Source organism: Vigna unguiculata, chromosome 7 (assembly GCF_037176805.1).
Source record: "Vigna unguiculata cultivar grain cowpea cultivar isolate G323 ecotype 2 chromosome 7, ASM3717680v1, whole genome shotgun sequence".
In the NCBI taxonomy this organism is placed as follows: Eukaryota; Viridiplantae; Streptophyta; class Magnoliopsida; order Fabales; family Fabaceae; genus Vigna; species Vigna unguiculata.
The window spans coordinates 38,751,803-38,778,931 of NC_140798.1; the positions used below are offsets into that span (position 1 = coordinate 38,751,803).

Here is a 27,129-nt window from a genome sequence, read left to right on the forward strand (position 1 = left end):
AAATTGAACCAAAAATTTAAATAGAGGACAAAATTGAAAATAACTATTACCACTGTCACGTATCATGATTGTAAGTTGTCACGTGACACGATAATAAACTAACACGTGGCAATTTTTAAATTTTTTGAAAAAAGAATATTTAAAAAAAAAATAAAAAATAAAAATAAAAATTTTCATGGCTTGACACGTATCTTGTACGGACATGGTGTTAACTCCAACTTAACGGAGAGAACCAAATTGAATCTCTTTAGATAATTGGGGTATTAAATTGAAGAAACCAAAAATATAGATACCAAATTGAACTTAACCAAAAAGTTGGGGTACCAAATCAGTAATTATACATAAATTTAATCTTAGAAATCACTATTCATAATTAACACTCTCAATAATACATTTTTTTATTGAACGAGTTAAGATAATGACCGAATTAGTTATGATAACTCTACTCCAAGCTTGTATGTATTTTTTTTGTGTTTTGTTTTCCCAATTCTTTGTTTAAATATTGTTAAAGAAAGTTGGAATAATTTGATCATTTTAGGATATTAGAAACTAGTTTATTTTTCTTTTTTAATATTTACATGAAAATAGTTTAAGTTTACACTTATGACACGTAAAAGCAGGAGAAATCCAAACATAATATACATTATTTTAATACTTTAAAAATAATTTTAATATATTTCAAAATTAATAACTTTAGTGAATTTTAAAGGTACATGAGATAAAACTTAATAAAGAATCCAAACTTGTTGTAACATTCTCAGATTTAAAACGTGGAAGATCGTGAGAAAAAAATACTTGTCATTCTATAAGTGTAAAATAAACCAAATATATGTCTTTTAGAAAAAAACATTACATTATGTTTTTCGTATAAAAATGTATATTACACTAATATTATTTAATTCGTTAAATAATATCACTTGGATACATTATTTTTTACTACTCGCTTCAGTTCTAGCTATAGAATAATTTGTTCTTGTGTAAAATATTATTGTTGTTGAATATTGTAATCCAGTTAATTTATTGTTCTGTTTACAGCTAGAATAACATAATCATTGTACTCTCTTAAATACATGTACTTTGTATAAATACTGTGAATGAGAAAAATACCATAGTTTTTTTCTCCAATCCCTGCATTTTCTTCAAGAGCTTTCTGTATTTTCCCTTTTTGTGTTTCCCTTGAATGCGTGAGGGTCCATTGTTGCAGGTACGTGTTCTCCACAGATAAAATAAAGAGATTGATGAGGAAGAGGTAAGTAGAGAGCACAAGAATGTGGTGAGTGCGTGACTCTAAGAAATGAGAGAAAGACTTAGTACAGGTGACTGTATGGATCGGTCCGATCTGTTTAGACCTATCGAGCAATTGACTCGCAAAAATGTAGGTTAAGCTAGATTCTATATATAATATATAGTATTACAATTTAAATTAGTTTCTTTATTCGTTTCGGTTAGTCTAAAATAACTAAGGATTAGAGAGAGCTATTTAAGAATGTGATTGTTTGGGTCTCTAATTAAATTAGCTTGCTTATTGGTTTCAAATGTTTTTCTCGTACACATTTTAGACACATATTGTTATAAGAAGATCATCATCTCTATACTCATGGTTGGGATGTTTTGCATTGAGAAAAAAAATGTACATGTAGAAAAGATAATGTATATGCTCTAATGTAGCTCTCTTTCAATTTCTTATTTAAATTTATCTTTATCTACATAATTAGATAATGTTTAAATACTATTTTGATCTTTGTTTTGATCTAGTTTGTTTTTTTTTTTTTTGCACTTTCAATTGGATTCTTGTTTTCCTAAATTATGTTCAATTTTATCTTTTTTTTTTACGTTGTTTAAATTGATAAGGGAAGAGTGGACAAAGTGACATTATTCACATTACATGGTTTAATTGTGATTATTTGTGTTTTGTTTAAATAAATTTCTATTTTAGTTAAATTTGTTCAATTTAGTCTCACATTCTATTTCATTATTCTTAACCTCCACTTCATCACGACGCTCACCATGGACTCCTTCATCACACTCACTCTCTATTTCATGATCTTTTACCACTACCACCACCATCACTATCGTCATCATTACCACCACCACCACCAAACTAAACCCATCACCACCACCTGCAACCACCACTACCACACTAAAACCATATTCACCACCATCACACTAAAACTCATACCACCGTGAGTGTTGTTGTTGGTGGGTTTAGTGTAATGGTGGTGAACGTGATTTTAGTGTGGTGGTGGAAGTTATTGTTTTAACGTAATGGTGGCGGTTATTTTAGTGTGACGATGGTTGTGGTTGTTGTTGTGGTGGTGGTAGCGACGACAATGATGGTGGTGATGATAATGATGAAGGGTCATGAAATAAAAAGTAAAAATAATAAAATGAAAAGTGAGACTAAATTAAATATATTTAACTAAAATTGAGACTTATTTGAATGAAACACAAACAATCATAATTAAAATAAAATAGTTCATGTAATATATTCTACCGTTATCAAATTAAACAGCGTAAACAAAAATGATTAAATTAAATATAATTTAACATAAAAGATACCAAATTAAACACAAAAACTAAGTTGAACAAATATTTAAACCATTAGATAACATGAAACTAATATATCTATATATATATATAATTCAATTTTACCTCGCATGTATATGATGTCGACATAATATATATAACAATATTATAAAATATCACATGATCACTGTCTTATTATATTGTTGTTTGAGAAATTTCAACGTCATCATTATATATTAAAACAAATCTAGTTGACTTGTGCGATACAGGTATTGGTTATATTTCTTTATACACGGTTGACACAGTACCAGTTAGAAATTATCATTATTATAATTTTAAATTTTAAATATCAAAATGACCATATTTCATAGTAATTTATTACTGATAATAAATTATTTTTAAAAAATTATTATTTTGTGATAATTTATAACTGTTAATATTTTTAAATCTAAAATTTATTTAGAAAAAGAGATTACATTAAAGTTTTTAAAAAAGGTGAAACATAAAAGTAAATTAAAAGACTATCATTATGATTTATCAATTAAATAAATATCGAATTTGGCATTTTGCCATTACCTGGTGGTGCGAGCAGAAACGAAAAGCCATGAATCTCAAATGGAGTTTCAGTTGAAGTGCTTCACCCAAAAACCCAATCGTCCATCACACTCTCTTCTCTTCTCTTTCCGATTCTAATCCTCAATTCCCTTTTTTCTTAGTACTACAAGCTGAATATATTACCCACTCAAACTCTTGCCATGACTCTACTACTTCTCTCTGCATTTATTGAACTTCGCGCTTTCCCCAAAAAGGTTTGCCACCATCAATAAATTTCATCTCGTTCATTAATCGCTACTTAGATTTTTGCTTCATCTCTATCTGCAATCTCCGGTCAAAATATTTCTAGGGTTAGGGTTTGTGCATCGGTAGGGTTTCTCGCTTTTCCTAAGATCCCTTTGGGAATTACCCAATTCAACCGAAAAGGTATATAGGGTCTGCGTTTGTTTGTTGAATTAAGCATGCAATACAGTAGACGGCGCGAGGAAGACCACGCTGCACCGCACCGATTCGAATCGGGACCCGACCCGTTTAGGAGAAACAGGAGAGACGGGTCGGATCCGGTGCAGCAGAGAAAGATGAGCCCTCTGAAGGTGGATGGGGCGAGAAGGGGTGGTGGTGGGAGCAAAGGGGGTTCTGATGGGTTTGAAGGGAGGGATTATGATTGGCAGCGTGTGGGTGGTGGTAGAAGGAGTGGTAGGGTTCGGTCAAGGTCACCTCCAATGGAAGCAGTAAGGAAAAGGTCACACTTTGATGATGGGGTTAGCTGTGATAGAAGTTGTTCACCACCACCGCCAGGCCCGAGAGCAAGGTATGAGTTGTCAAAAGCCATGGATTACTCTGTTGATAATGGAAACTTGGATGCAAAGCGCATTTACCTTGATAGAGAGAAGGACTTGGTTGAGGGCAGGTTGGGTGGTGGGCAGGGTGGTATGGTGGATCAGAAGTTTGTGGTACGTGAAAATGAAGTTGGAGGATCCTATAAATATAGGTCTGTTCAAGATACGGGTGTAAGTGTGACAATGAGGTACGAAGAAACCGGTAGACACTTTCCTCCACCGTCGAGGGGTGTACCAACAGGTAGGAGATTTGATCACGATAGACTACAACACAGAGACGGACTACCTATGGAGAAGATACCCCTCACAGAGTCCCACAGTGGGGCAGATAAAACTATTCTTCATGCTAGGGATGTTTCTTATTCTGCCTTATCTCCCTCCTATGCAAAGGATTTTGCAGGCACTTCTCACATGAGGGATTATGGAGGTTCCTCCATAGAAATGTCAAGGAGCGAATTTCTATGCTCACACGGTGATGGCATCTGTTTACCTGCATCTTATGATCTGTCAAGGAGCAGCGGGAAACTTGCAGAACCTGCAGGGTTTAGTGGGCACGGGCAAAGGACAGTTTTAGACCCTGCTAGAGCTCTTGAAATTGGATCAAGGAATATGACATGTCACCAACGATGTGAGTTTAGTCCTACCAGGACTGAGCATGTGGATTATCTTAATTATAAATCACAGGTAAGGGCAGCACAGGATGAACGTTTATATCAATATGATGATTTACCTAGAAGGACAGTGCCTCATGGTCGATTGGACTATGAGCAAGCTGTAACGGAATATGATAATAGGGAGTTTTCCAGACCTTATATTCCACATCCAGATTTAGATAGAAATGGTAAAAGTGAAGATTCTTATGGTAATCAAAGAAGGGCTATTGTACATGATCACCCTGCAATACAGAAGCCAAAGTATTATGACTATCATGATGTGAGAAGAACATCAATTACATCAATGCAAGATGAGGCTTATATGCGATCTGGATATCATCTTGAAAATGGGAAAAGAATGCCACAAGATTATGAAGTTTCACATATGGGTGCACCTGAGGCTGACCGGTTACCAATTTTAAGAACAGAATATGAATCTCGAAGAGATGTTGGTCCAGGGCTCCAGCAAGAAAGGTTTCAAAGTTCACCTATGTCTAAACATAATTCAGAAACCTATAGACAAGCTGTCAGGGCGGACATGAGACAGGATATTGGCATTCATGAGTACTCAGAGAGACTTATGAAAAGAAAATACAATGCCAATGATGAAATAGATATGCATGATTTGAGAACCATAAAATCAAGTAAATGGGGTGCAACTGAAGACTTTCAAGATGCATATGAAAATGAAGAATGGGTAGACGAGGAGGACATGGATATGTTGTATTCATCTGGTAATGTTGAATTTAACCCCAAGATGTACAGGAAGTATAAGAATGAATATAATGAGTTGGAGAATGAAGAAGATTTTCCATCTGATGAACTTATTATACCTCAAGGTTCTATGGGACATGTACCAAGGAATTCCCTTCAATTTCGGAAGTATTCCAATCAAAATATAAAGCACCATTCAAAGTCTAGTTCTTCAAACTGGTCAAAATCCCAGCATTTTTCTAAGAGAAATGCAATTCAAAAGCAACCTAAAGTTTGGAAAAAGTATCATGGATATGATGAGAATAAGCATGCAGCTAATGATGAATCATCTGAAGATTGGATAAGTGCTGCAGAATCTGAGCCAACCGAGGGCTCTGAGGAGTTTAATCAAATGGTACATGAGAATTTCTTACTGTACTCCAAGAAGTTGAATCTGAACTTATATGTGCAAAGAAGGTACCAGGACCAGGGAAAAGCGGGTAGTTTGTACTGCATTGCTTGTGGCAGAAGGTCTGTTTTCTTTTCTGTGACGCTGTTTTATTAAATGGAGCACTTCTGCTCTCACATATTGAATAAGGAATCCTCTAGCATTTAACACAAAGATGGAGTCAAGTACATGTCCTATTATTCCGGGGATCACGTTTTAGGTTCCCAAACTTTGGAAGTAAACATGTTGGTATGTATAATTGTTGTGCTTTACTAAGGCAGATATTTGGGGAGTTTGATAGCACGAATCCATGCTATAGGATCAAACATTTGGTTAACTCCTTTGGAACGAACATGAGTCAGAAAAGCTAGCTGAACTGGTGTCCTTGCTTTTTAATGATGGTGAAGTTAGATTTAACTTTACTGCCTTGTTGCTTGGTTTTAAGTTAGGTTAGAATTTTGTTACCATCTTACTATATTTTGAAAATGGATATAATCTCTTAAGAGTATTTATTTTAGCCTTTAGGTGCCTTAGAGATTGCAGATTAATTATATTTAGGATGGAAGGGACAAAAGGTATGGTAATCTGGGACAAGAAATTTTATGCTTCTTATCTTCAAAGGGTAAATGGTAGAAGTATTGACTTAACATCTACAGCCACTAAAAGGATTGTTCTGACATAGTGATATGTCATGACATAGTAATGATGACTTCTGGCTATAACTGATCATCCTGGACCTACTAAAGCTGTGAATTTTGGGTTTAGATTTTAGCAGCAGAGGATGGAAGCTTCAGGTGCTCACTGACTTGTGCTGCATTTGTGTAGTGATTAAGACTTTGAAATGTATATAATGGGGTTTTAATGATTTTTCTAGTAGGAATTACTTGAGAGAATTTATGATTTTTTTAATCTCGTGGGAATTTGTGAATGAAAAAAAAGGATTGTAATCTGAGGTATACTCAGTCAACCATGCAAGTGATTGTATGCTATCGTATTTCTGATAACTGTTTAAGATTATGATTTCCTAGTAGTTTGCTATTTATCTTTTTTTTTTATTGACTTCTCTGTTATTAATCTTGAAGATACCACCAAATTTTATTTTATTTAAATGCTTGTCATTTCCTCTAGGCTTTAGACTTGATTTTTGTTTGTTATGCTGTAATGGAAATAGTGTAATTTCATTTTTCTGAATTCCCTATGTTCTGTTTCATATGCTTGAAATTTTTTTATAATGTTCAAGTTGCCAGTAAGTTTTATTTCTTAAGTGTAATTATCGCTGTTGCAGTTCTTAACATGTTCTTGTGTCCCATTTATCCCTTTTAATGGTAACAGCTCGTCAAAAGAATTCATGGACACTCAACGTCTAGTAACTCATGCTTTTATGTCCCATAAGGCTGGGTTGAGAGCCAAGCACATGGGTCTTCACAAAGCAATCTGTGTTCTGATGGGATGGGATACCGTTGTTCCTCAAGATACAGTAACTTGGGTTCCCCAGGTATTGCCCCCAGCTGAAGCTCTCTCTCAAAAGGAGGATTTGATCCTTTGGCCTCCTATCGTTATCATCCATAACATATCCATGTCTGATCAAAATCCACAAAACTGGAAGGTTGTAAGCATGGAAACAATTGAGGCGTTTCTAAGAGGTAATTTGTGTTTGGATATTATGATAGTATGCAGTATTAATTATTTGAGTTAAAACATAATTTTTAGTGAACCAAATGTTACCTAGTTAAATATTTTAATTTGATTATATGCATCAATCATCCACTGGAATATGCATGTTTCTAAATACTGCATGTTGAATTTAGGTTAAAATAATAACTAGGTCCTTGAATCTTTTTGGTAATTTTTAATTAGGTTTCTAAACATTAAAATAAACTGTAATTGGGTCTTTTATATCATAATTTTTTTGTGATCTAGTCTTAGGATTTTTAAAATGATCATGAATTGTTATTTTAAGCTGATGCAAGCGTCCTTTAGGAATTATAGGATCAGGGTCTAATCACATTTTTTTAGTTAGGGATCTAATTATCATTTTTATATAGTTTACGGAATTACTGATAAATTTAATCTCAAATTTATATTGCATGTAACTCGCATTCCTCCATGGAATTTACTCATTGTTACCCTGTTAAACTGTGAATTTGGAAGTTTTTAATTTATTTTGACCTTTCAGGCAAAGGTTTTGTGAGAGGAAGAATCAAACTGTGCTTAGGGAAGCCTGCGGACCAAAGTATTGTATTGGTGAAATTCCTGGGCACGTTTGGTGGGCTGGGAGATGCAGAGAGGCTTCATAAATATCTTTCTGATAATAATCGCAGTAGAGCTGAATATGAGAGAGTAAAATCTGAAGGTATTGAAAACTGTAACATGGGAGAGACAGAGGAGGGAGCCAAAGTGGAGAATATTCTTTATGGTTATGTTGGAATTGCTGAGGACTTTGACAAACTAGATTTCAATAGTAAGAAATGGAGTATGGTAAAGAGTAGGAAGGAGATTGATGACCTGGATAAAGCTCCTGTTAAAACTGACGAGAGGCGATAGTTACATGGCGTTGAATTGAAGAAGGTCGTTTCATGTTACTCTGATGAATTGAATTGGAGTGTGGACTGATCTAATTTACATAATCTATTTTTCCATAAGCAGTTTATGATATGTATGTAGTTCAGGAACTGGAATTTCATTTCAAAGTCCTTTGTGAGAGAGATATGTGTTCAGCTTTTGAATGCTTTCACCGGACTTGACGCAAAGCTTATGCAGCACCCTGAGCTTTTTTTAGGATTTAACTATTGCACCCAAATCATGTCTCAAATTTGTATTTGATCAAACTAAGTCTAAGGGTGCCAGTTATTTTTGGAATTTACATTTACTATATTTTTAAAGATAAATATTTACAAAGTTTATTAGTTTCTGGTTGTCATTTTTAAGTTATTTTAAAAGTACGTGGCTAATTTTATAAGTTGTTGAATTTGTTTCAGACAATTCATGATCAGACATTACTGCGAGCCATGTGGGACTTACGCATCTTTGTATATTATGTGAGCGCTAACAATTCGGATTTTCCAACGGTTACATTTTTAATTTTGGTTTTGTGAATGCCTGCCCTCTGCTGTTCTTTTAACCTTTCTTTGGATTAGCTTTTGTTGGAATTGAAGGATGGAAAATGAGAGATTAAAAAAGGAAAGAATTGACGAGAAAGAGGTAAAAATGACTGAAATTTGCTTGGATTCAAAGAAATTAAAAAGGTATTATTATAATATTATTTTATTTGATTTTTTATTAATTATATATTATTATATTTACAAAATATTTAAAAATGTAAAATCTCAATGATTATACTGTGACCTAATGAATTATGTTGTTTTTTGAACGTGAAACATGAAAAAGTTAAAAAGAAAGGAACCTGATCTATTCATAATTATTAATTATATTATTAATATAATTGATTATCTCTTTTTCTTTTTCTCTTATTCGAAATTCTTATTCTTTATAAATAAATAGAATTGAATAGTTTTACATAATTTATTACCAATTTTACTTTTATCAGTATAATTAGTTTTTTTTTTATTATAAAAGTTACCTATAATAAGTAATAATTCTTCAAATATATATAATTATAACATTATAAAATGAATAAAAAAATTATAATTCCTTTAAAATAATTTTTATTTTAACAAATATTATAATATTTAGTTTTGTATTGAGCCGATATTTTCACTAACAATAATAATACTTTGATTTTTAAGATTATGTGTAATGTTAATCTCTGTTTTTATGAAACTCTTATTAATTAATTTAAGTTCCGAACATGAAATTTGAGTTTTTGTAGTTGGTCCTATTTTATCTTCCTACCCATACGGATCCTTATTTTGATTTGGTAACTTATTTGTTTCATGCTTAAACAAAATTGCTGTTGTTCGTCTAAAATAGTTTTTGTAAAAACACTATAATTACCCATTTATTATTCCAACAGTATTTTCAAGATACTTAACTTCAGTAAAAGAAAGTTGCTGCAATTTAAGAATCAACATGAACAACTAAACTAATAAGATTATGTTTAGCATAAGGAATTGGTCTCTCACACCATGACGAACTAAAATTTGAATCTACGTTGAAAAATTTGCCCACATTTAACGACCACCCATTTCTTAAGTTGAATTATCTCCGAAGAAAAATACTTCTGACAAACCGGAAAAAAATATAAGTAACTACATTATTATACTTTCAGGTAGAATTTATCTGCTTTCAGCAAAAAAAGTTATTCATTTACACTATTGTTTGTCTCTAAATGTCATTTTGCAGATTCATAAAATAGAAGGTGAAATTTACTGTGTCAGAGGCTAACATGATTGGTGCTTATAAGTTCAAAAACAAATACAAGAGTTTGCAATAACGTAGTTCATATGCTCAAACAGCCAATATCCACAACAGTCATTTTCATTTGTACACTTTGGAAGGGTATGTTGATTCAGTTCAGATATTGAACAATGACCACTAACTAGATACAATTGAAGACTTTCAGACAGTATGGAAAAGCATAATGCTACTTATCTATTCTAAAAAAAACTTCAAATGTCTTACTCTTTCACTTTTTGTTTGTGTTTATTCTGTTCATGTATAGTATCTGTGTTACTTACTTATCTCTTCTGGAAATTAAGAACCTTGATACCATATGCAAAAACAAGAAGAAACAATGTGACAAAAGCAATAAGAGCCACAACAACAACTCCAAGGAAGTCATAGTCATAGCCGAATTCTTGTAGAAGGTGTGCTTTTACTGACACAGATTTTGATCCAGGTACCACAATATTATTAGTTTTGTCTCCCACCTGGGAAGTCACTAGGCCATATAAACTCCATGCAGTTGGACATCCCCAGTAATACCACCTCCACCATATTGGAATTTTCTGCAAAAACATGTGAAGCAGATAGTTTTAGTTTCTGTAAGCTGTTATGGAAGTTCTTGTGATTCAGTACAAATAAAATATCAATCAAGTTTCTAAAATTAGCACAACCAATACCATGTCTCTCATTCAGTTTCTTCATAAGTTGGGTGAGAAGTTTATCCAAGCTGACTTTTAAGAATAGATTGCAAAAGGGTTTCAATTTCAACTAGTACATTTTTAAAGTATCATGTTTGAACTACATTTAATGCAGGCCAGTGAACAGTTTATTTAGTTATTGTTTGGTATACTTACCGATTTTGGGATAATGAAGCCTGAGAATACGTTCCAAAACACCAGAAAGAAGGCCATAACAATTGCAGCAATTTGAGGGTTTGGTGTTAGAGCTGCAGTCATCATGCCATAAAGAGTGAAGTAGACAAAGGAAATGAACATAAAGAAGTAGAACCACAAGAACTTATCAACTTGCCAAAGGAACCCCATCATTGAGAAAAGGATAAGACTAAATGTAAATGTCTGTATTGCAACATATATACATTCCACTGCCACCTGCACCACAATGTTCATAGATATCATAAATTTGCTCAGTCATTGAGAATTAGTACACGCACATAAACTATCAATTGTTTTTGTCTTGTTTTTCTGTGAAATGATAGCTGCATTTACCTGACCAATTGCATAAGGTAAAGCTGAGTACAATCCAGCAGCCTTTTCACGGTATAAGACTGTTCTTTCTATTGCAACTATGGGTTGAACGCTAGTGGTGTTGGACCCTCCAAGAAAGAAAACAGCAGTGAAGACAGCTCCCATTAGATTCATTAGATCTTGCTCCGTATCTCTGCAGAAAATGCATTTTATCCTCACTTTAGTCACCTTTCATGATCGAGAAAATAGACATGGTATTTTCCTTTTGAGGAATGTTCTATCAGTATCATTTGATCTCACTTGATTCATGGGTTATCCTATCAAAAGTTAATCCATTTTTTCTGTAAGCACAATACATAGCAGAACATATATGGACTTACATTTTCTTTCCCTTTTTCCAGAAAACGAGTCCAAAAATAACACCTATAGTTGTTGACATGAAGAGCCGGATTGCATTATACTGTGGATTCCTCCAGTAGGACAAGTTCTGTTTCCAGAAGCAAGCTATACATTGAGTAATGAAGGACTGAGAGTATTTATTAGGGAAATCAAGTTCCTTTGTTCCCTCTGCAGGTGTGCTTAGCTCTTTAATGAGTTCTTGATTCCTCCTGCAAATAGTTGATGTCAGAAATGAAAAGAGAAGACCATGAATGGTTTCAGATTAAGAAAAGTGAAACAGTTGACACTTGTGAGATTTGCACTCACAACTATATAAGTCAACCCCACAAAACAGGTTTGTAAAGTGAGGTTTGCACCCATATATATATATATATATATATATATATATATATATATATATATATTTTAAATTGGTCTTTTCTCTAGTCGATGTGAAATTTCCAACACACTTCCTCACGTCGAGAAATATATGCCCCGAGCGAAAGACTTGACATTACTGGTTGGTCTGATAGCAGGTGAAATCATATGTCCAACAAAAACAAATTTCACTAGCTCTAACTCATAACTCTGATACCATATTAAAAGTTGGACATTAAGCCTAATTCAATCTCATAAAATCGGTTTATAAGATGAGATTTAGGGTTTAGGGTTTAGCCTAATTTAAATTACCCTTATCTCTACAACTTCCCACAAATACAACTTCAATTAATACTTAACTGATACAATTCTGACTTCTTGTACAGTTCTGCAAAGTCTACACCGAGCTGAGTCTCAACTGCTGGAGAACTGATCTCTAAAGCCCAAGTTGCAGGATTATAACCTTCTTTGATTTTAGGAACTCCAGGAATAGCCTGCAAATAGTATACAAGATTATTTACTCTGAGAATGTATACATTTTGCTGTGTAGAAGTCATACTCACCTCAAAGTACTCTATAAGCTTCTGAGATTGTTGACCTAAGGGACCATTATATATGAGTTGTCCTCCTCTCTTCATCAGAAGTAGCTGAAGAGAAGGTTAAGTTGAGATAGCAACGAGTCTTATAATTAACATAGAAATAATAATTTCATCTTCTAAATATTTGGAAGTTGTACCTCATCGAAAGCTTCGAATAAGTCAATGCTTGGTTGATGAATTGTGCAGACGATAGTTCTACCTGTATCCGCTGTATTTCTGACAGTACGCATGACAATTGCTGCAGCTCTAGCATCAAGACCAGAGGTTGGCTCGTCCATAAAGATGATGGAAGGATTGGCAACTAATTCTACAGCAATGGTGAGTCTCTTTCTTTGTTCAGTTGATAAACCATCAACCCCAGGAAGACCTACTAGAAAATTTCTCACTGGATGCAGCTCAACCAGGTTCATAACTTCTTCCGCAAACATCTGCGAGAACAGAAATTGTTTAAGAATAATTCTTTGTAACAGTTGCTTCAACGAAGAATAATCATGAGAGTTGATTTGAACAAACACACCTTCCTTGTTTTACTGTCGACCTCCTTGCCAAGACGCAACCAAGCAGAAAACAGAACAGATTCGTACACTGTGATATTTGGAGAATGGATATCATTCTGTTCACAATATCCACTAACCCGAGCAAAAGTTGATTGCTTTTTTGGGTAACCAGATATATTGATGCTTCCTTCAATGTAACCACCAGTTTTTCTTCCAGCTAGAACATCCATCAATGTGGTTTTTCCAGCACCAGTTACACCTACTAATGCTGTTAGTACTCCAGGCCTGAAAGCACCACTGACATCTCTTAGTAGTTGAAGTCGACTCCCTTCAATTCCATGTTTTTCCATTTCCTGATACGAAAAACACTGTTAAAATGTTGCACATTGGAAGATTAACACAATTGTAGAAGTAGTTAATCAGCAAAGATATTTGTCAAAAGTAGGAAAAGGAAGTAGTGAGAAACAATGCTGAAGCAAATGACAGTTAGAGATGATTAATTTTGGCTAGAGTGTGTAGAATTTACCGTAGGCATATTGATGTAGTAATTCACGTGATCAAAGGCAAGTGATAGAGGCCTAAAGGGTAACACCATTCCCCTCTTGGTTGTTAAAGTGTCTTCTTCAGGAGTTGAATTCTCTCGGCTGTTTTTTTCTGCCATATCAATATATCTAACCATTTAGTTTGTTTTGTATTGATAAGAAATACATTTGGTGTAAATAAAAATTGAGTATGAAATTGAAGTGAAAACATGACAAAATCCTAGCTGAGCTCAGATAGAAAATTCATTTCAAACCATGCTGGGCAAAGTGCACATAGTGATGAAAGTGATAAATCCAAGTAACTTGGTGGTTTTGAACATTGCAGCAAGAAAGTTTAGGTACCATTTGGTTTAGAAAATACTTTTTTATTTTCACTTTGTTTCCTGATTTTTAAAGTTTATACAGAAAAAAATTGAAAACAGAAAGTAAAAAGGAAAACAATAAAAGGTTATTTAACAGGAAACGAAACAGAAACTGAAACTATAAAACATTCTCTCAAATTTTACAATATATCATGATAAGAAAGAAAAAGGTAAAAGATTTAGTTCTTCCAAATGATTTACCAGCTGAAATGGAACTCCTTTCTGCAGTTTCCTTTTTCTCGATTTGCTCCTCTATAATAATAGATTTAGAATCTCCATATGCTGGTATTCAAGATGTTGTTAGAGACAGTTTTATGGCAGTATGAGAAACAAGCAGCAGTAGAGAACTTACGATTCAGAAACGTCAAAGCAATTATAAAACAAATGTTGAAAAGCAGAGAAAAGCCTAGGAGAGCACCGATACAAATCCAGTACCAATATTCTTCAGTATACATGCTTCTAACCTTGAGAAGGGCCTCCCCAACTGTACGCCCAGGAATTCTTCTGTCCCTGTTTGGCTGGAAAGTAGATAAATGAATGCAGTTTTCAAAGAAAATGAAAAAGAGAAAAATTATCCACATGTTAAAGATCTTACAGCACTCCATCTTGGGTCAAGGAATTCATTGATAGCAATGGCGTTCTGACCATACATCATAGGAGAAGCATAATAGCCCCATTGCATCCAGGGTTCAAGGTCATCTGTAAAGGAAATTATTCAAGTTACATGAACCATTCTTCTTTCCACAGTTACTTGAGTAGAGAACGCAGAAGAATAATGAGGCTCACCTTTGGCAATGATGAACCCACCAAGAACATAAACAAGTAGCAGTACAAAGAAACCAAACGTGTTTGCCACAACCAGTGTTCTCCCAAGAGCAGCAATGAATCGGAACAGTGAGATACCCATTTGATGGACGCAGACAAATGCTAAGAACTGACCAAAAAATCTGCAATAATTGATGTAGCTTAGATTTTTCTAAAACACAGATAGATAACAAATCATAAACTTCTGGAAAGGTTGATTCTTTTACATGAATTAGCATATTTTCATACCTACTTGCAGCTGGAGCATACCCTACGGTGTAGTAAGTAAGGACAACCCATAAACCGGACTCTACAATAGAGAGAGGAATTCGAAAGATCCATATGGGAAGTGCAAAAGCCCATGCTGGATAAAACAGTGAATCTCTTTGCTTGAAGAAAACGGGAAGTCTAAAAATAGTCATGGCAAGTTCAGCCATTCCATTGAACATTATGTTTGTGAGGCTAAAGAACAGTGCACCATAATATTTTACCCCATCCTCAAGGTGACCACTTTTCATTTGTGTCCTAAAAAACACCGTCATAGTAATCAAAGACATGATCGTAATCTGAGTGGTTTTAAATATGTATAGAAAAGCACTGCGCTTCATCAGTAGCCACTCTCTTGCAAAACACGCCTTCAAGAGTTCTAGTTTTGAGAGTCCATATTTATCTTTAACCAACGCAGCAGGGTGAGTTTTGGCTCGGTCATAAGGAACCTGAAGTTCTTGGGAAAGTTGTTGGCCAATGGCGAAATTGTTGAAGTGAGCTACGAACTCAGGAACGCTGACATAATGGTAAGGCTTGTCCCTTGCGAACCAGTATTGTTCTTGGTCCTTTCTGGAAGTAACTTCCTGTAAGAAATCTGCAACACCTTTTCTTTCGGGGCATTTGAAGCCTACACTCTCGAAAAAGTTGAGAACACTCTCGCGTGGACCTTGGTAGACAATGTGGCCTTCTGAAAGCAAGATTATGTCATCAAAAAGGTTAAATGTTTCTGGTGCAGGCTGTAAAAGAGATATTATCATTGTTACATCCATGACATGCACTAGCTGCTTCAAGAACTTCACAATTTGGAAGGTTGTGGAACTATCCAAACCAGTTGAAATCTCATCCATTAAGAACACTTTTGCAGGTCCCACCAACATCTCACCTGCATAAAACAGGAGATTTTAGAATGGAAAGAAGTAATTGAAGGAGACTATCATCTTCTCTTGAGTAAGATAAAATTTTCTTATTATTTTTTGGTTTAGTTACTTTTTTGAAATAGTAATTAAACCTAATTTTCATACCAGTAGTTAACCTCTTTTTTTCTCCACCAGATATTCCCCTCCTCATCTCATCTCCCACCAAAGTATCAGCACATATTTCCAATCCAAGAACCTGAGTTCATTGTCTTTGATATGTCAGATGGCAAGAAACCTGATAAATATAGCGACCGAAAGCACAGTGATGAAATAGAAACAGAGGAACCAAACCTTGAGAACATAATCTGTAATGAGACTAGTTTCTTGACCTTCCACTGCTGTGGCTTTCATGAAGGCATCTATCTCTGGATCTGGTTTAAGTCCAGCTTGTTTTTCTCGCTTTATCAATTCTACTAGTAGTTCATGCCGTGTTCCAACTCCCAAGCAGCGTCCAGAAAAATCCAGCGTTTCTCTTACTGTCATCTCTCCGTGATGAACATTGTGCTGACTAATATAAGCACATGTTCTTTGAGGAACAAATTCTGATAACTCATGACCACAGTAAGTGACTCTTCCAGAAACCTGTTGATGAATAAATTTGATGATGCATTGTCAAAACTCCCATTTTATTGGTTATTTTTTCTTGACTTCTTTATCTATGATCCTTAGGTGAGAAGTAGAATCTATAATCACAATTCTGGGATACCAATCATGTTCATCGTGTAAGAAATAATGCACAACTGAGATATATATAGAAGAATTAGCACACAAATTTAACAATGAAATCCTTAAAAACAAGACAAGGCAATGTCCAGTTTATTGATGATGGAGCAAGAGGATGGCCAACCCTTAAATCCCTGTCCAGTTTCCCAGCAAGTGCTTGCAACAGTGTAGTTTTTCCTGATCTTGGGGGCCCCAAAAGCAAGGTCAATCTGGAGAGTGTTTGAGAAAGTTTATATACAGATAAAGAATAAAAAATAACAATAAGAAGTTAGCAACATAGTTTGTTTGTGCATTTTTCTAAAAGCATTTCTTTGATTTGAAACAGAAAGAGGCACCTTTCCCTGTAGAAAATAGTTTTGTGCAGATTTCAACAGGATCAACAACAACAAAAACCCTTTTTTCTTTTGTTTTTTCTCATTTGACATAAGGTGAGGTTCAATTGAGAGACTAAGATCCTCCCACTAAAGAACAATTTTTAAGGCTACATTTCCAATTTATAGTCCTTTTTAAGTTAGAGAAAATGTACTCTGCAACACCGATTTAACTTGTGTGAAGTACCTTGCAGGCTTGACAATTCCACTGACACCTTGGAGTATCTTGATAACTGTTTTCTTTGATGGAAGAAGATTAACTGATCCAAGAATTCTCTGTTTGCCACAAACCAAGAAGAAGAAAATATCATTGGACAAATGCTTCAAAAGACTTCAAATCAAATAACTAAGTTTAATGGACTTCAAACAAGAATGTTGAGGTTGATAGCTGGTTGGTGATATAAATAATTTACCTTATACAAAACTAGAAAATAAACGTTTAATGAAATTATCTTCAAGTTTATACACATTTTAATTTTTTTTTTTTTAAGTTAACTTAGTTTTTTCTTCTAAGCTTTCCTTAAAAGAAAATATTTTTTCTTAAGAGACCCACACTGTTATTTCAGTATCTCAAAATATATTTTTTTTTAAATTTGTTTGTGATAATATATAGGTAACCCCATTGGCAATGCAAAAATTTTCTATTAATTTTTTCTTATAATACGTAATTTATCTCTTATATAACTAAATCTATTTTTGTGTAGAAAATAAAATGCTCAAATATAAAAATATTCACATAATAAATATATAACTGACTTCTAGAGTTTAATAAACCTGCGCATTAAATTTTTATTGTCAATTTATCAGAACTTTTTCTGAGACATGACCTTTAAGAAAGTTAATATAAAAAACCATATAAAATGTTGTACACATTAAATGTAATTGGGTAGCAATCATAAGCGGGAAAAAATATTCTTGAATTTATTTTCTTACTTTGCTATTAGCAGTTAAAATCTTTACTTCTGGATATAACATAAACAAATCTGTAAAAAAAAAATATTTTGCACAAAATTAAAGTTTCTTTTTTGATATTATTTTTGTGTTGCCCATATTTTGTGATCATATTTGTCTGGTGTGTATTAAATAAAGCTTGAATACAGGTAGGTGTTACATGAGAATGGGTCCTATTGAAGGAGAGTTCAAGATCAAAGTTAGGAACATGTAATGTTCAACTATTTAAAACTATACACACCCAACCCAACAACAGAAAATATTATTTCTCAACTACTTTTTCTTATTCTTCCTATTTTCTTTCTCCAGAAGAAAATATATGTTAAAGGGGAAAAAGAAATGTGAAAAAATAATATTTTTAGTTAGAGATTTAAATTACAATATCATATCATATGCACTATTTAATAAAGATGTTGATTGTGAGTTATATTAAATAAAATTATTATTTATTAGATGATTACTGGTAATAACACGTAACACCCAACACTCTTAAGTCTCATTTAAAGTTTTTATTATTTTATTTTTTGGCATAAACATTCGTACCCATCCAAATATGTAAGTACTATCACTTTTGTTTCTTGATTTTCTAAAATAGTCAAAACATTTTATTTAGTCTTACGTTTACTTAGACAGCAAGATTTTTATATTTAATATTTCTTAATTGAAAGAATTTGTTTATTGGAAATTTATTTATATAAAAAAATATTCATTCTGTATAATTTTCAAATTAAAAGATAGTGGATGAAGAAAAAGAAACAAATTCCTTAAATTTGTAAAAATATAATAATTTAATTGAAAAAATTAAAGATTATATTTTTTTTTTCAGTTTGATTCGTGTCAAAAATGTTTTTTTAATATTTTAAAACTTCTGTTAGATATTATTATGTGTCAAAATTAATGAATTTTAAGCATTATATTATCATATTTTTAAATAAAAAGTTTAATGTTTTACTTCATTGTCTTTAAATAGAAAATTTATTAGAATTTTCCTAACTTAAAACCATTATTTGTTAGTTGATGAAATTTGTGTAACGATTTTATGAGTTAATAAAAAAATTGAAAAGAAAGTATTTACTGAAAAGATATTTGTTATGCGATATCAAAGAATTACATATATTTTTCAAAGAAATTTAAATTTCAGTTCATTATAATGTTATCACACTAACACTTTGTTTGACAGAGAGAAGAGAAAATTATCAATAAATATAAATAGAAATAAAAGAGATTGACGAAAATAAGTGAAAAACGTGTTTAAAAAAAATAGAAATAAGAAAAACAATTAAAAAATAGAATAAAAAAGTACTGATAGGTCACACCACTTTTAAATTTATTAAACCTACCTCCATCAGTTATTCCTATTTATTTCTATTTTCACCCATTTATTCATTTCTCGTCACCTATCAAAAAAGAACCTCTCTTTTGATATATTTAAAATAACATCTTGACCCTTTAATACTAACTTTTATTATGATGAAATTTCAGCTTTAATTTAAAACAATTAATATTAAATTTATGTGTCAGATGAAAAAAAAAAACTTCTTCAGAAGTGAACAACATCAACTCATCTCATGTCCCCTTTGATGAGAAACGTAATATTTTTTGGCTACAAAATTGGAACATTATCTTTTAATGACATGACTCTAGCAAGGGCATTTGTTGCAAATCATTAGCTAAGAGAAAAGAAAAACCAAACACAACTTTATCAGTTTCTTCTCAGAACCAATAATTCAAATCTATAATGCTTGCCCACATGGTCTTTCACGACAAAATGCTTTGCACTAGATATTATTAAGAACATGTCTTGCTTTTGTTGGAATTAATTAATTTTATTAGTGATTCATTTAAAATTAAAAATATTATAATTGATGTGATTTAATTAAATTTAAAAATTTGCTGGTTATTATTATAGAAAATGACAATAAAATAAAATAAAAAAAATAAAAACTAATTTAATGGACGTTGGTTTATAAAAAGGTTGAGGTTCTGTTTCTGGTCATAAGTTTTTTTTTCACAGTAACATATAGAAAACATGTGAGAAGAGAAAAGAAAGATAAAAAGATAGATTGGGAAACTATAGTTGAAGAGCACACAAAATTACAAATTGAAAAACGTATATTCACATGATCTCTTATGAATCAAGGTTAATGCTCTATTATGTTTTATAATTTGATAATCCTAAATCTTAAAGATCAAATTTTACAGCTTTTGCTTATGTTCTTTCTTGTAAAAAAAAATAAAAAATGAAGAGTGCTAAAAAGTTTTTTGTTCTTTTAAGTAAATAGCATTAGAAAGAAGGTATTATTATATGATCACACTTTATTACTATCAGTGACCTATCTAATGAATGCTCTAAACATGTCAAAGTGAGCCAACCAGACTTACACGGGTTAGCTCACCACGAGCCGGGTTGAAAATGAGTGAACCCAACCCGACTCACTTTCTGGTGAGCCAGAAATTTTGTAACCCGGCTCAACCCACCACGGGTTGCTGGGTTAAGTGGGTTGGCTCACCAACCCACCTAAAAATTATTATTTTTTTTTAGTATTCAAATATTTAAATAAATTTTTAAGTAACCCCTGAGATAACAATCATAGTAAAATCAAAAATCAATGTTTTGATCATGCTCACCACCAATATATGAAGAATTATTTCCAAGAAAATATTCATTAGTCTAAGAAAGCATGACTAATATTACAAATTTTCTGTCATGCTATTCAACAAAATATAAATAAAAAAACTATACATTTTTTTCATGCTAATTTAGAAAAAATTGTTTATAAGACGGTTACTTGAGTAATTTACTATAAAGATTATAGTTAATGATTAAAGTAACAACATATATATATATATATATATATATATATATATATATATATATATATATATATATATATATATATATATATATAACTTGACAATCAAATTAATTAAACATTCAAACTATTCAAATATAATTAAACAACATTCTAGCATTTAAAAATATTAAATTGTAAACAAATATAAAAGTAGTAAATAATTATTAAAAAAATTAAAAAAAAAATTAAAAAAATTAAAAAAAATTAAAAAAGTTGTAAAAAAATGTTAGTTGGTTAAGTGGGCCAACCCACCATCAACCCGGCTCGAATCCGTTTAACCCGTGGGTTAAGTGAGCCGGGTTGGGTTCAACCCACTTTTTAAAAAGTTGAATTTTTCTCAACCCAACCCGACTCAAACCCGTGATGAATCAGGTTGGCTCACGGGTTGAAACCCATTTTCACATCTCTAGAATGCTCTCATAATAGATTTTTACTGTCTAAAAAATTAATGTTCTTTTTTATGAATTCTTGAACGTATGATATTGGTTTTAAAATCTAATTAGTATTTTATTCCTCTAAATAGTATTAAAATATTTTTAATATGTTAAATGGTTTTCTTAATCAGTCTTAATGACGTATGTTAAGAAAATAAAAATGAAACAAAAATTTGATGCTATGTGATTTTATTGTAAGACAACTTTCAGAAAAGAGTAAAATCATGTCAATTAGTTTATTTTTTTGTATGTGATGTCAAATTTGACAGTGAGTTAAATCATTCTCGGAAGAAAAAAAAAGTTTGTTAAAAACAAAGTATATCAAAGCATTTTTCAGTATTTTATGACAGTATTATACCAGCATATTGATAATTGATAAAAACATTAAAATTAAATTAAACATTATCCAAAATTATTTGTAAATTTTGTTCATTAATTCTTTATTCTAATGCTTTTATCTTAAGATTTATTAACTATATTATCCAACGTCACAACTATTGGTTGAATTAAAAGATTAGAAATCATATAAAAATGTATTAAAAAGTTTTTGTTTAAATTCATTTTACCTCTTAACTATGCTTTTTTTTTTTTTACTTTTACCATTGAATTGTTTCTTTGTACATAATATTATTATTATTATTATTATTATATTTTAAAAAAATTCACACATTTTACTTATATATTAAATATATAATAAGGTATTTACATATTTCGAAAAATAACTTTGCTTTATCACTTTTTTTTAAATGATGTCGTTGTATAAATTAAAATAGTATGATGATAAAATGTCTAAACATTGAAATTTTCGTAATAAAATGTATTGAAAACTCATAATAAAATTGAAAAGCTTGGATAGAAAATATTTCAAATTGATAACAATTGAGTAATAAAATGTATAACTGAACCGAAATTACAAAGAATAAGTTTTCAAGTATCTCAATAAAAAAATATTTTTAACTTTATAACCATGTTATATAATAACATTATAGGAACACCGGTTAGAATTTGTGTTGACTTTAATGTCAGTAATTGAGAAACATTAAGTACACATTATTAAATGTTATAATTACTCCCTTGTTTCTATATTGTTTATCACTTTAAGAATTTTAATTTATTTAAAAGATTTATTACAAACAAAAAATAGACCAAAAACATTAATTGATTTTATTGAAATCGCTGTTTATTTATTTCAAGAATTTAACTCATAAATATTTAACTAATTTGTAACTATATTCTGTCTCTTTTAATAAAATATTTGAGTTAAAAAATTACTATAGTAATTTGTATACTTAATATAAAAAAATGCACATTTTTATTAGGAATATTATTTTCTGTATTAGGAATATTATTGTCTTTATTTCACTATTTATTTTGTTAGTTTTAATTGTTCTTAAAATGTCAAAAATTACACATTCTTATTAGGAATATTATTTTCTTTATTTCATAAACTTAATTCTGTGATATTAATAGAAAAATATATTAAAATTAATTTTTCAGTAAGTTATTAATATATTTTAAATTCTTCAATTTGAGTTAATATCATATAGAGTAATGGATTAGCTAAATTGGAAGTGGGTTAGCCTGACCTAATTTGAAATGTTTTTTCTTAATTATATATTTTATGATTCGACTTGCTCCATATGCTATAGTTCATTTACTTCTAATCTATATTTAATAAATTTAAAAGTAATGGGATAAAATAAGTTGGATTCTATTGAAGTATGTTATTTAGTTTGGTTACACGCATTTAATATGTTGTATTTCTTCAAATTAGTCGGATTTATGTCAGTTTTTTTTCAAAATCCAAGTCAGTTTATCCAACGTTGACTGATCTATCATGTATTTTTAACAACCCTAGTTTAAAAAAAAAAAAACATTTTTAACATATATTTATCTGTGAATCCCTCAATATTTACCATTAACTGGTGAAGCAATCTATTTGTAGAAAATGAAGAGACAACATAAAACAGAATTTGTTATTACGTAGGATGTACTATTTTTCTTTAATATGTAGCCATGTGGATGGTTTTTAGTTAGCATCAAAACCAGAAAGAGAGAAATTAGAGAAGAAGGGAAGAAAGAAACATATACCTCCATCGCATTCATGGTGGAGTTCACCAGGGTTGGCAGTGCTCTGCTTCCATTAAATGCATCTCCTTCAACAAACAAATCTTCAAATCGAACTTCAACTTTTGGAATCTCTATCCCCACCCTGATCAACACAACAAATTTAACATCAAACTTAACAAATTAATGCGACATAATAGACAGTAAAAAAAGTGATTAAACAAACAAACACCATGGTATTATGTCGGTGGTGACATGATAAAGAAAATAAGAAGCTGACCTATCAATCCTCTCTCTCATGCGACGGAGGAACCTCTCGTTGTCTTGTTCAACGGTGGTTAGAATGGCACGGAGGAGTTTCTTCCTGTTCTGGAAACCTAGGTTGGATATATCAACCTCTTCATAATCGAACCTTCCACTCTCTTCTAAGACCCTTTTCACGAGGCTTTTCCTCAACCTTTCGAACGTTGGAAGGCGTTCTATGGCTGCCCACTTGAGTTCTTCTTCATCATCATCATGATCCACTCTTGTGCTTCTGTCAAAGACATCACCGCCATGGCCAGCGCCCCAGAGCTCAGAAACACCAGCAGAAACCCAGCTTCTTCTGCTTAAAGATCCTATGCTCATCCTCAAGCTGCTCGCAGACCTCACCAAATCATCTGCATCCACCGCTTCCTCCATCTCTGTGAGCTTTCAGCTATGGATAGAGTGAAAGCGATAGTTCTTGTGTGTGGGAAACCAAAGTGATGGGAAATTTTTTGTGAAGCCCCAAATCATTTATTTGTGAGTGAATTTTAAAGGCTTCCACTGGATTGCTTCAAACCAACCCTTTTGATGGTTCAGTTGCTATCAATGGCTCCCTTCACTTCAATTTACATCAACTTTTTTTTTTTTTTTCCTTCTTTTCGGATCCGTACTTATTTTCAAAATGAAGGTGTTTGTGGGGTCTTCGCTTTATATTCTTTTGTTCATTTTGTCAAGGGAAGTTTCCTTGAAAAATATATTTTCTATTTTCAAAGTTAGAAGAAGGAAGGAATTGTTTCTTATATAAACTATTTTAAATAAAAAAAATGTAGATGAGGATCAAATGATATTTTTTAATTAAAAATAAAACCAAAAAATATTTTTTGACTTCAAAATTATGTCTTCCACGTTGCTAATTATTAAAAATTATGCTTTTCGAGGTACAACACCCAGTTCTTTCTATACGAGTAATCTAATTAATAATTACTCGTATATAATTAAAAAATAATTAAGTTTTTAAATCTTTGATATATTTAAATATTTTCAAATAAAGTTTTAGTAATTTTTTTGTTTATTAAATAGTCTAAAAATATATATTTTTTAATTCAATTTCATATAATTTTTTTCAATTAGATATGTAATTATTATTTAACCTCTTCTTCTTCTTTTGTTCATATGTTAAAATGTATGACATTTTATTACTTAATATAAAACGATACTAAGTAATGAAAGTCATTTTATATTAATAAGTTTTATATTAATTACAAAATTTTATATATTTTAATACATAAAATTAATAATTGTAAAATAAAATAAAAATCACACAATTCATTTAAAAAAATTAAAATATAAGACTTAAATTAAAAAGATATATATAAATTTTGATTATTCAATAAACTAAAAGAAAATAATAGAAAATGAATTATAAATATTTATATTTACAGTGAAAAAGTTTAAAATTTATTAACTAATAATCAAATATCAACATTTTTCAAATAAAAAATTAAAATATTATCATATGAATATAATCCTCACGTCTATTAAATAATTTTTGCACACAGTTCCATACATACAGATAGATCAGAAGTGGGTATTACTATTAGTAATTGGATGGAAAGTTTTTTTCAACGAAACTTCTTCAGTTTGTCCATACAAAGCTAAAACAAGTGGTCCTCAAACCTTATACGTGACTCGTTTCTATATTTTAAGATAGCATAATAATGTGATCAAACCACCATTTCGTCCTGCAAAATGGTTACGATCGCAGGCGTTAATAAATAACATGTTATTCTTATAATTGATATTTTACTGTACGCATTTTACCCAAATTTTATCTTTATTAATATAAATAAAATTATTATTTTAACTTTTTTATTTTAAAATTATTTTTTCAGATTCAATAATTAACACTATATTATTATAAAATCATCTATTTTATATTTATTTTATATTTTTATGGATTTAATAACAAAAAATATTTTTGTTTTCTTATTATTAATAGATAAAAGTAGACCCACATATATATCTGCAGCTGTTAGTATAAAGAAATTAAGGTTAAGGGTTGAGCTCTGAAAGCTACTTCCAAAGGAATTGATCCTTACTCTTTACTGACTTGTTATTACCATGCATGTCCCACGTACAATCTATTTAATCCTGTTAGGTAAACAAGATGAATAAGTCCAACTCATGTGACATCACATGACATCATAGTTATCTTTTAATTAAAATTAAGCTTTATAATAAAAGTAAAAGTATAAATTACACAAATCACGTGATATTAGATAAATACTCTACTTTCCTTTTCAATTGGAAGGTGATTTATGTGAAGTTACGAACTTATAAACTTATAATACATCTTATTTTATTTAGATTTTTAATTAAAATTATAATTTAGTTTTTTTTAATTAAAAAAAGTTGTATTATATTTAAATTAAGTGAATTAATTTGTTTAATCTATCAATTTACGGTAATTAGACCACGATCAAAATTTTCATATACGTTAATAAATGGGTCGAATTAAGTTAATAGTTTATTAAGTGACTAATTCATAGTGAGTTGGGTTAGATTGGACTGTATGACCTGTTTTGACAGTTCTAACTCCTAAGATAACTTCCTAAAAAGGAATCTTCATGGTTTAGCCTTTGATTCAGTACTTGAGATTTCCTTTTGCAATAGATTTGTTGGTGTAACTCAAGCCTCAACTCTGTTATCCAATTACATCAATGTCAGTTTTATCTAAAGTTATTTGAAATTCATTTATTTTTTTTATTTATTCATTTTGACTATCTATTAATATTGAAAATTGCAAAATAAGCTAAACTAGGATTATTTATACATAAATTCATTAAAATAAAAAACAAGATAAGTAATAAATTCAATTCAAAATTATCTCACATAAACACTTATCAAAGGAATTTGAGAGATTACTTACCAAATTTGAATTAATATGAGATTAAGCTATGAAGAAAGAAAGGATCACACCTTTATTAAAAGAATATTTTCTTTTATTATTTAGCTTGAGTTTGGTCAACATATTTTTTTATAAATAAAAATTAATCTTTTTATAACTCAACGTGAGTTTGACCAACACTACATAAATAAATAATTAATTTTTTATTATTACTTATCATGGACCTAGTCGACACTAACCCTTCATAAATAAATAATAATAATCATTAATCAGTTTGGGTCTAATTGACACCGATTTTTATAAATAAAAGTTAAATGTGGTTTTACTTTTTAGTGTCGGCTGGACAGACTCTAGATATCAAATTAATTTCTTTATATCAATTTAACTGACACAATAATTTATCAACAATTTCTTTAAATTATTAGTTATATTATAAACTTTTTTGGTTTCAAAAATTGAATTTACAATGCAATTTTTTATATAAAATTTAAATCAAGTGTCTACTGTTTTGCGTCTCTAAAATCGATGCATTTTTTTATACATATTCATAAATTCCAGTGATAATTT

At 30.9% G+C, this 27,129-nt stretch overlaps 2 protein-coding genes across 2 annotated transcripts; one reads left to right on the top strand and one right to left on the bottom strand.

Moving 5' to 3' along the window:
- The first annotated feature begins 3,084 nt into the window (after positions 1-3,084).
- Positions 3,085-8,620, top strand: LOC114189756 (uncharacterized). Its single transcript, XM_028078429.2, has 3 exons — positions 3,085-5,797; positions 7,047-7,357; positions 7,891-8,620. Exons 1-3 carry the CDS (start codon positions 3,543-3,545, stop codon positions 8,256-8,258), a joined length of 2,934 nt encoding a protein of 977 aa, XP_027934230.2. The 5' UTR covers positions 3,085-3,542; the 3' UTR covers positions 8,259-8,620.
- A 1,477-nt stretch (positions 8,621-10,097) lies between these two features.
- On the bottom strand, positions 10,098-24,302 carry LOC114191881 (pleiotropic drug resistance protein 2-like). The gene is made up of 20 exons (XM_028081326.2): positions 23,689-24,302; positions 23,433-23,553; positions 17,289-17,377; positions 16,855-16,939; positions 16,299-16,589; positions 16,113-16,203; positions 15,073-15,973; positions 14,806-14,966; positions 14,615-14,718; positions 14,372-14,537; positions 14,221-14,301; positions 13,642-13,769; positions 13,136-13,468; positions 12,756-13,046; positions 12,583-12,666; positions 12,380-12,513; positions 11,644-11,871; positions 11,285-11,456; positions 10,913-11,167; positions 10,098-10,621 (listed from the first exon to the last, which is right to left on the bottom strand). Exons 1-20 carry the CDS (start codon positions 24,087-24,089, stop codon positions 10,352-10,354), a joined length of 4,386 nt encoding a protein of 1,461 aa, XP_027937127.1. The 5' UTR covers positions 24,090-24,302; the 3' UTR covers positions 10,098-10,351.
- Positions 24,303-27,129: the final 2,827 nt, after the last annotated feature.

What these genes read in the sequence shown, in the direction of transcription:
- LOC114189756 (XM_028078429.2), top strand. Translation starts at nt 3,543, where the DNA reads ATGCAATACAGTAGACGGCGCGAGGAAGACCACGCTGCACCGCACCGA. An exon ending in TGCATTGCTTGTGGCAGAAG is followed by an intron (nt 5,798 to 7,046) that starts GTCTGTTTTCTT and finishes TAATGGTAACAG; the next exon opens with CTCGTCAAAAGAATTCATGG. An exon ending in AATTGAGGCGTTTCTAAGAG is followed by an intron (nt 7,358 to 7,890) that starts GTAATTTGTGTT and finishes TTGACCTTTCAG; the next exon opens with GCAAAGGTTTTGTGAGAGGA.
- LOC114191881 (XM_028081326.2), bottom strand. Translation starts at nt 24,089, where the DNA reads ATGGAGGAAGCGGTGGATGCAGATGATTTGGTGAGGTCTGCGAGCAGC. An exon ending in TATGCTCCAGCTGCAAGTAG is followed by an intron (nt 14,967 to 15,072) that starts GTATGAAAATAT and finishes CAATTATTGCAG; the next exon opens with ATTTTTTGGTCAGTTCTTAG. An exon ending in GCTTCATTATCCCAAAATCG is followed by an intron (nt 10,622 to 10,912) that starts GTAAGTATACCA and finishes ATGTTTTTGCAG; the next exon opens with AAAATTCCAATATGGTGGAG.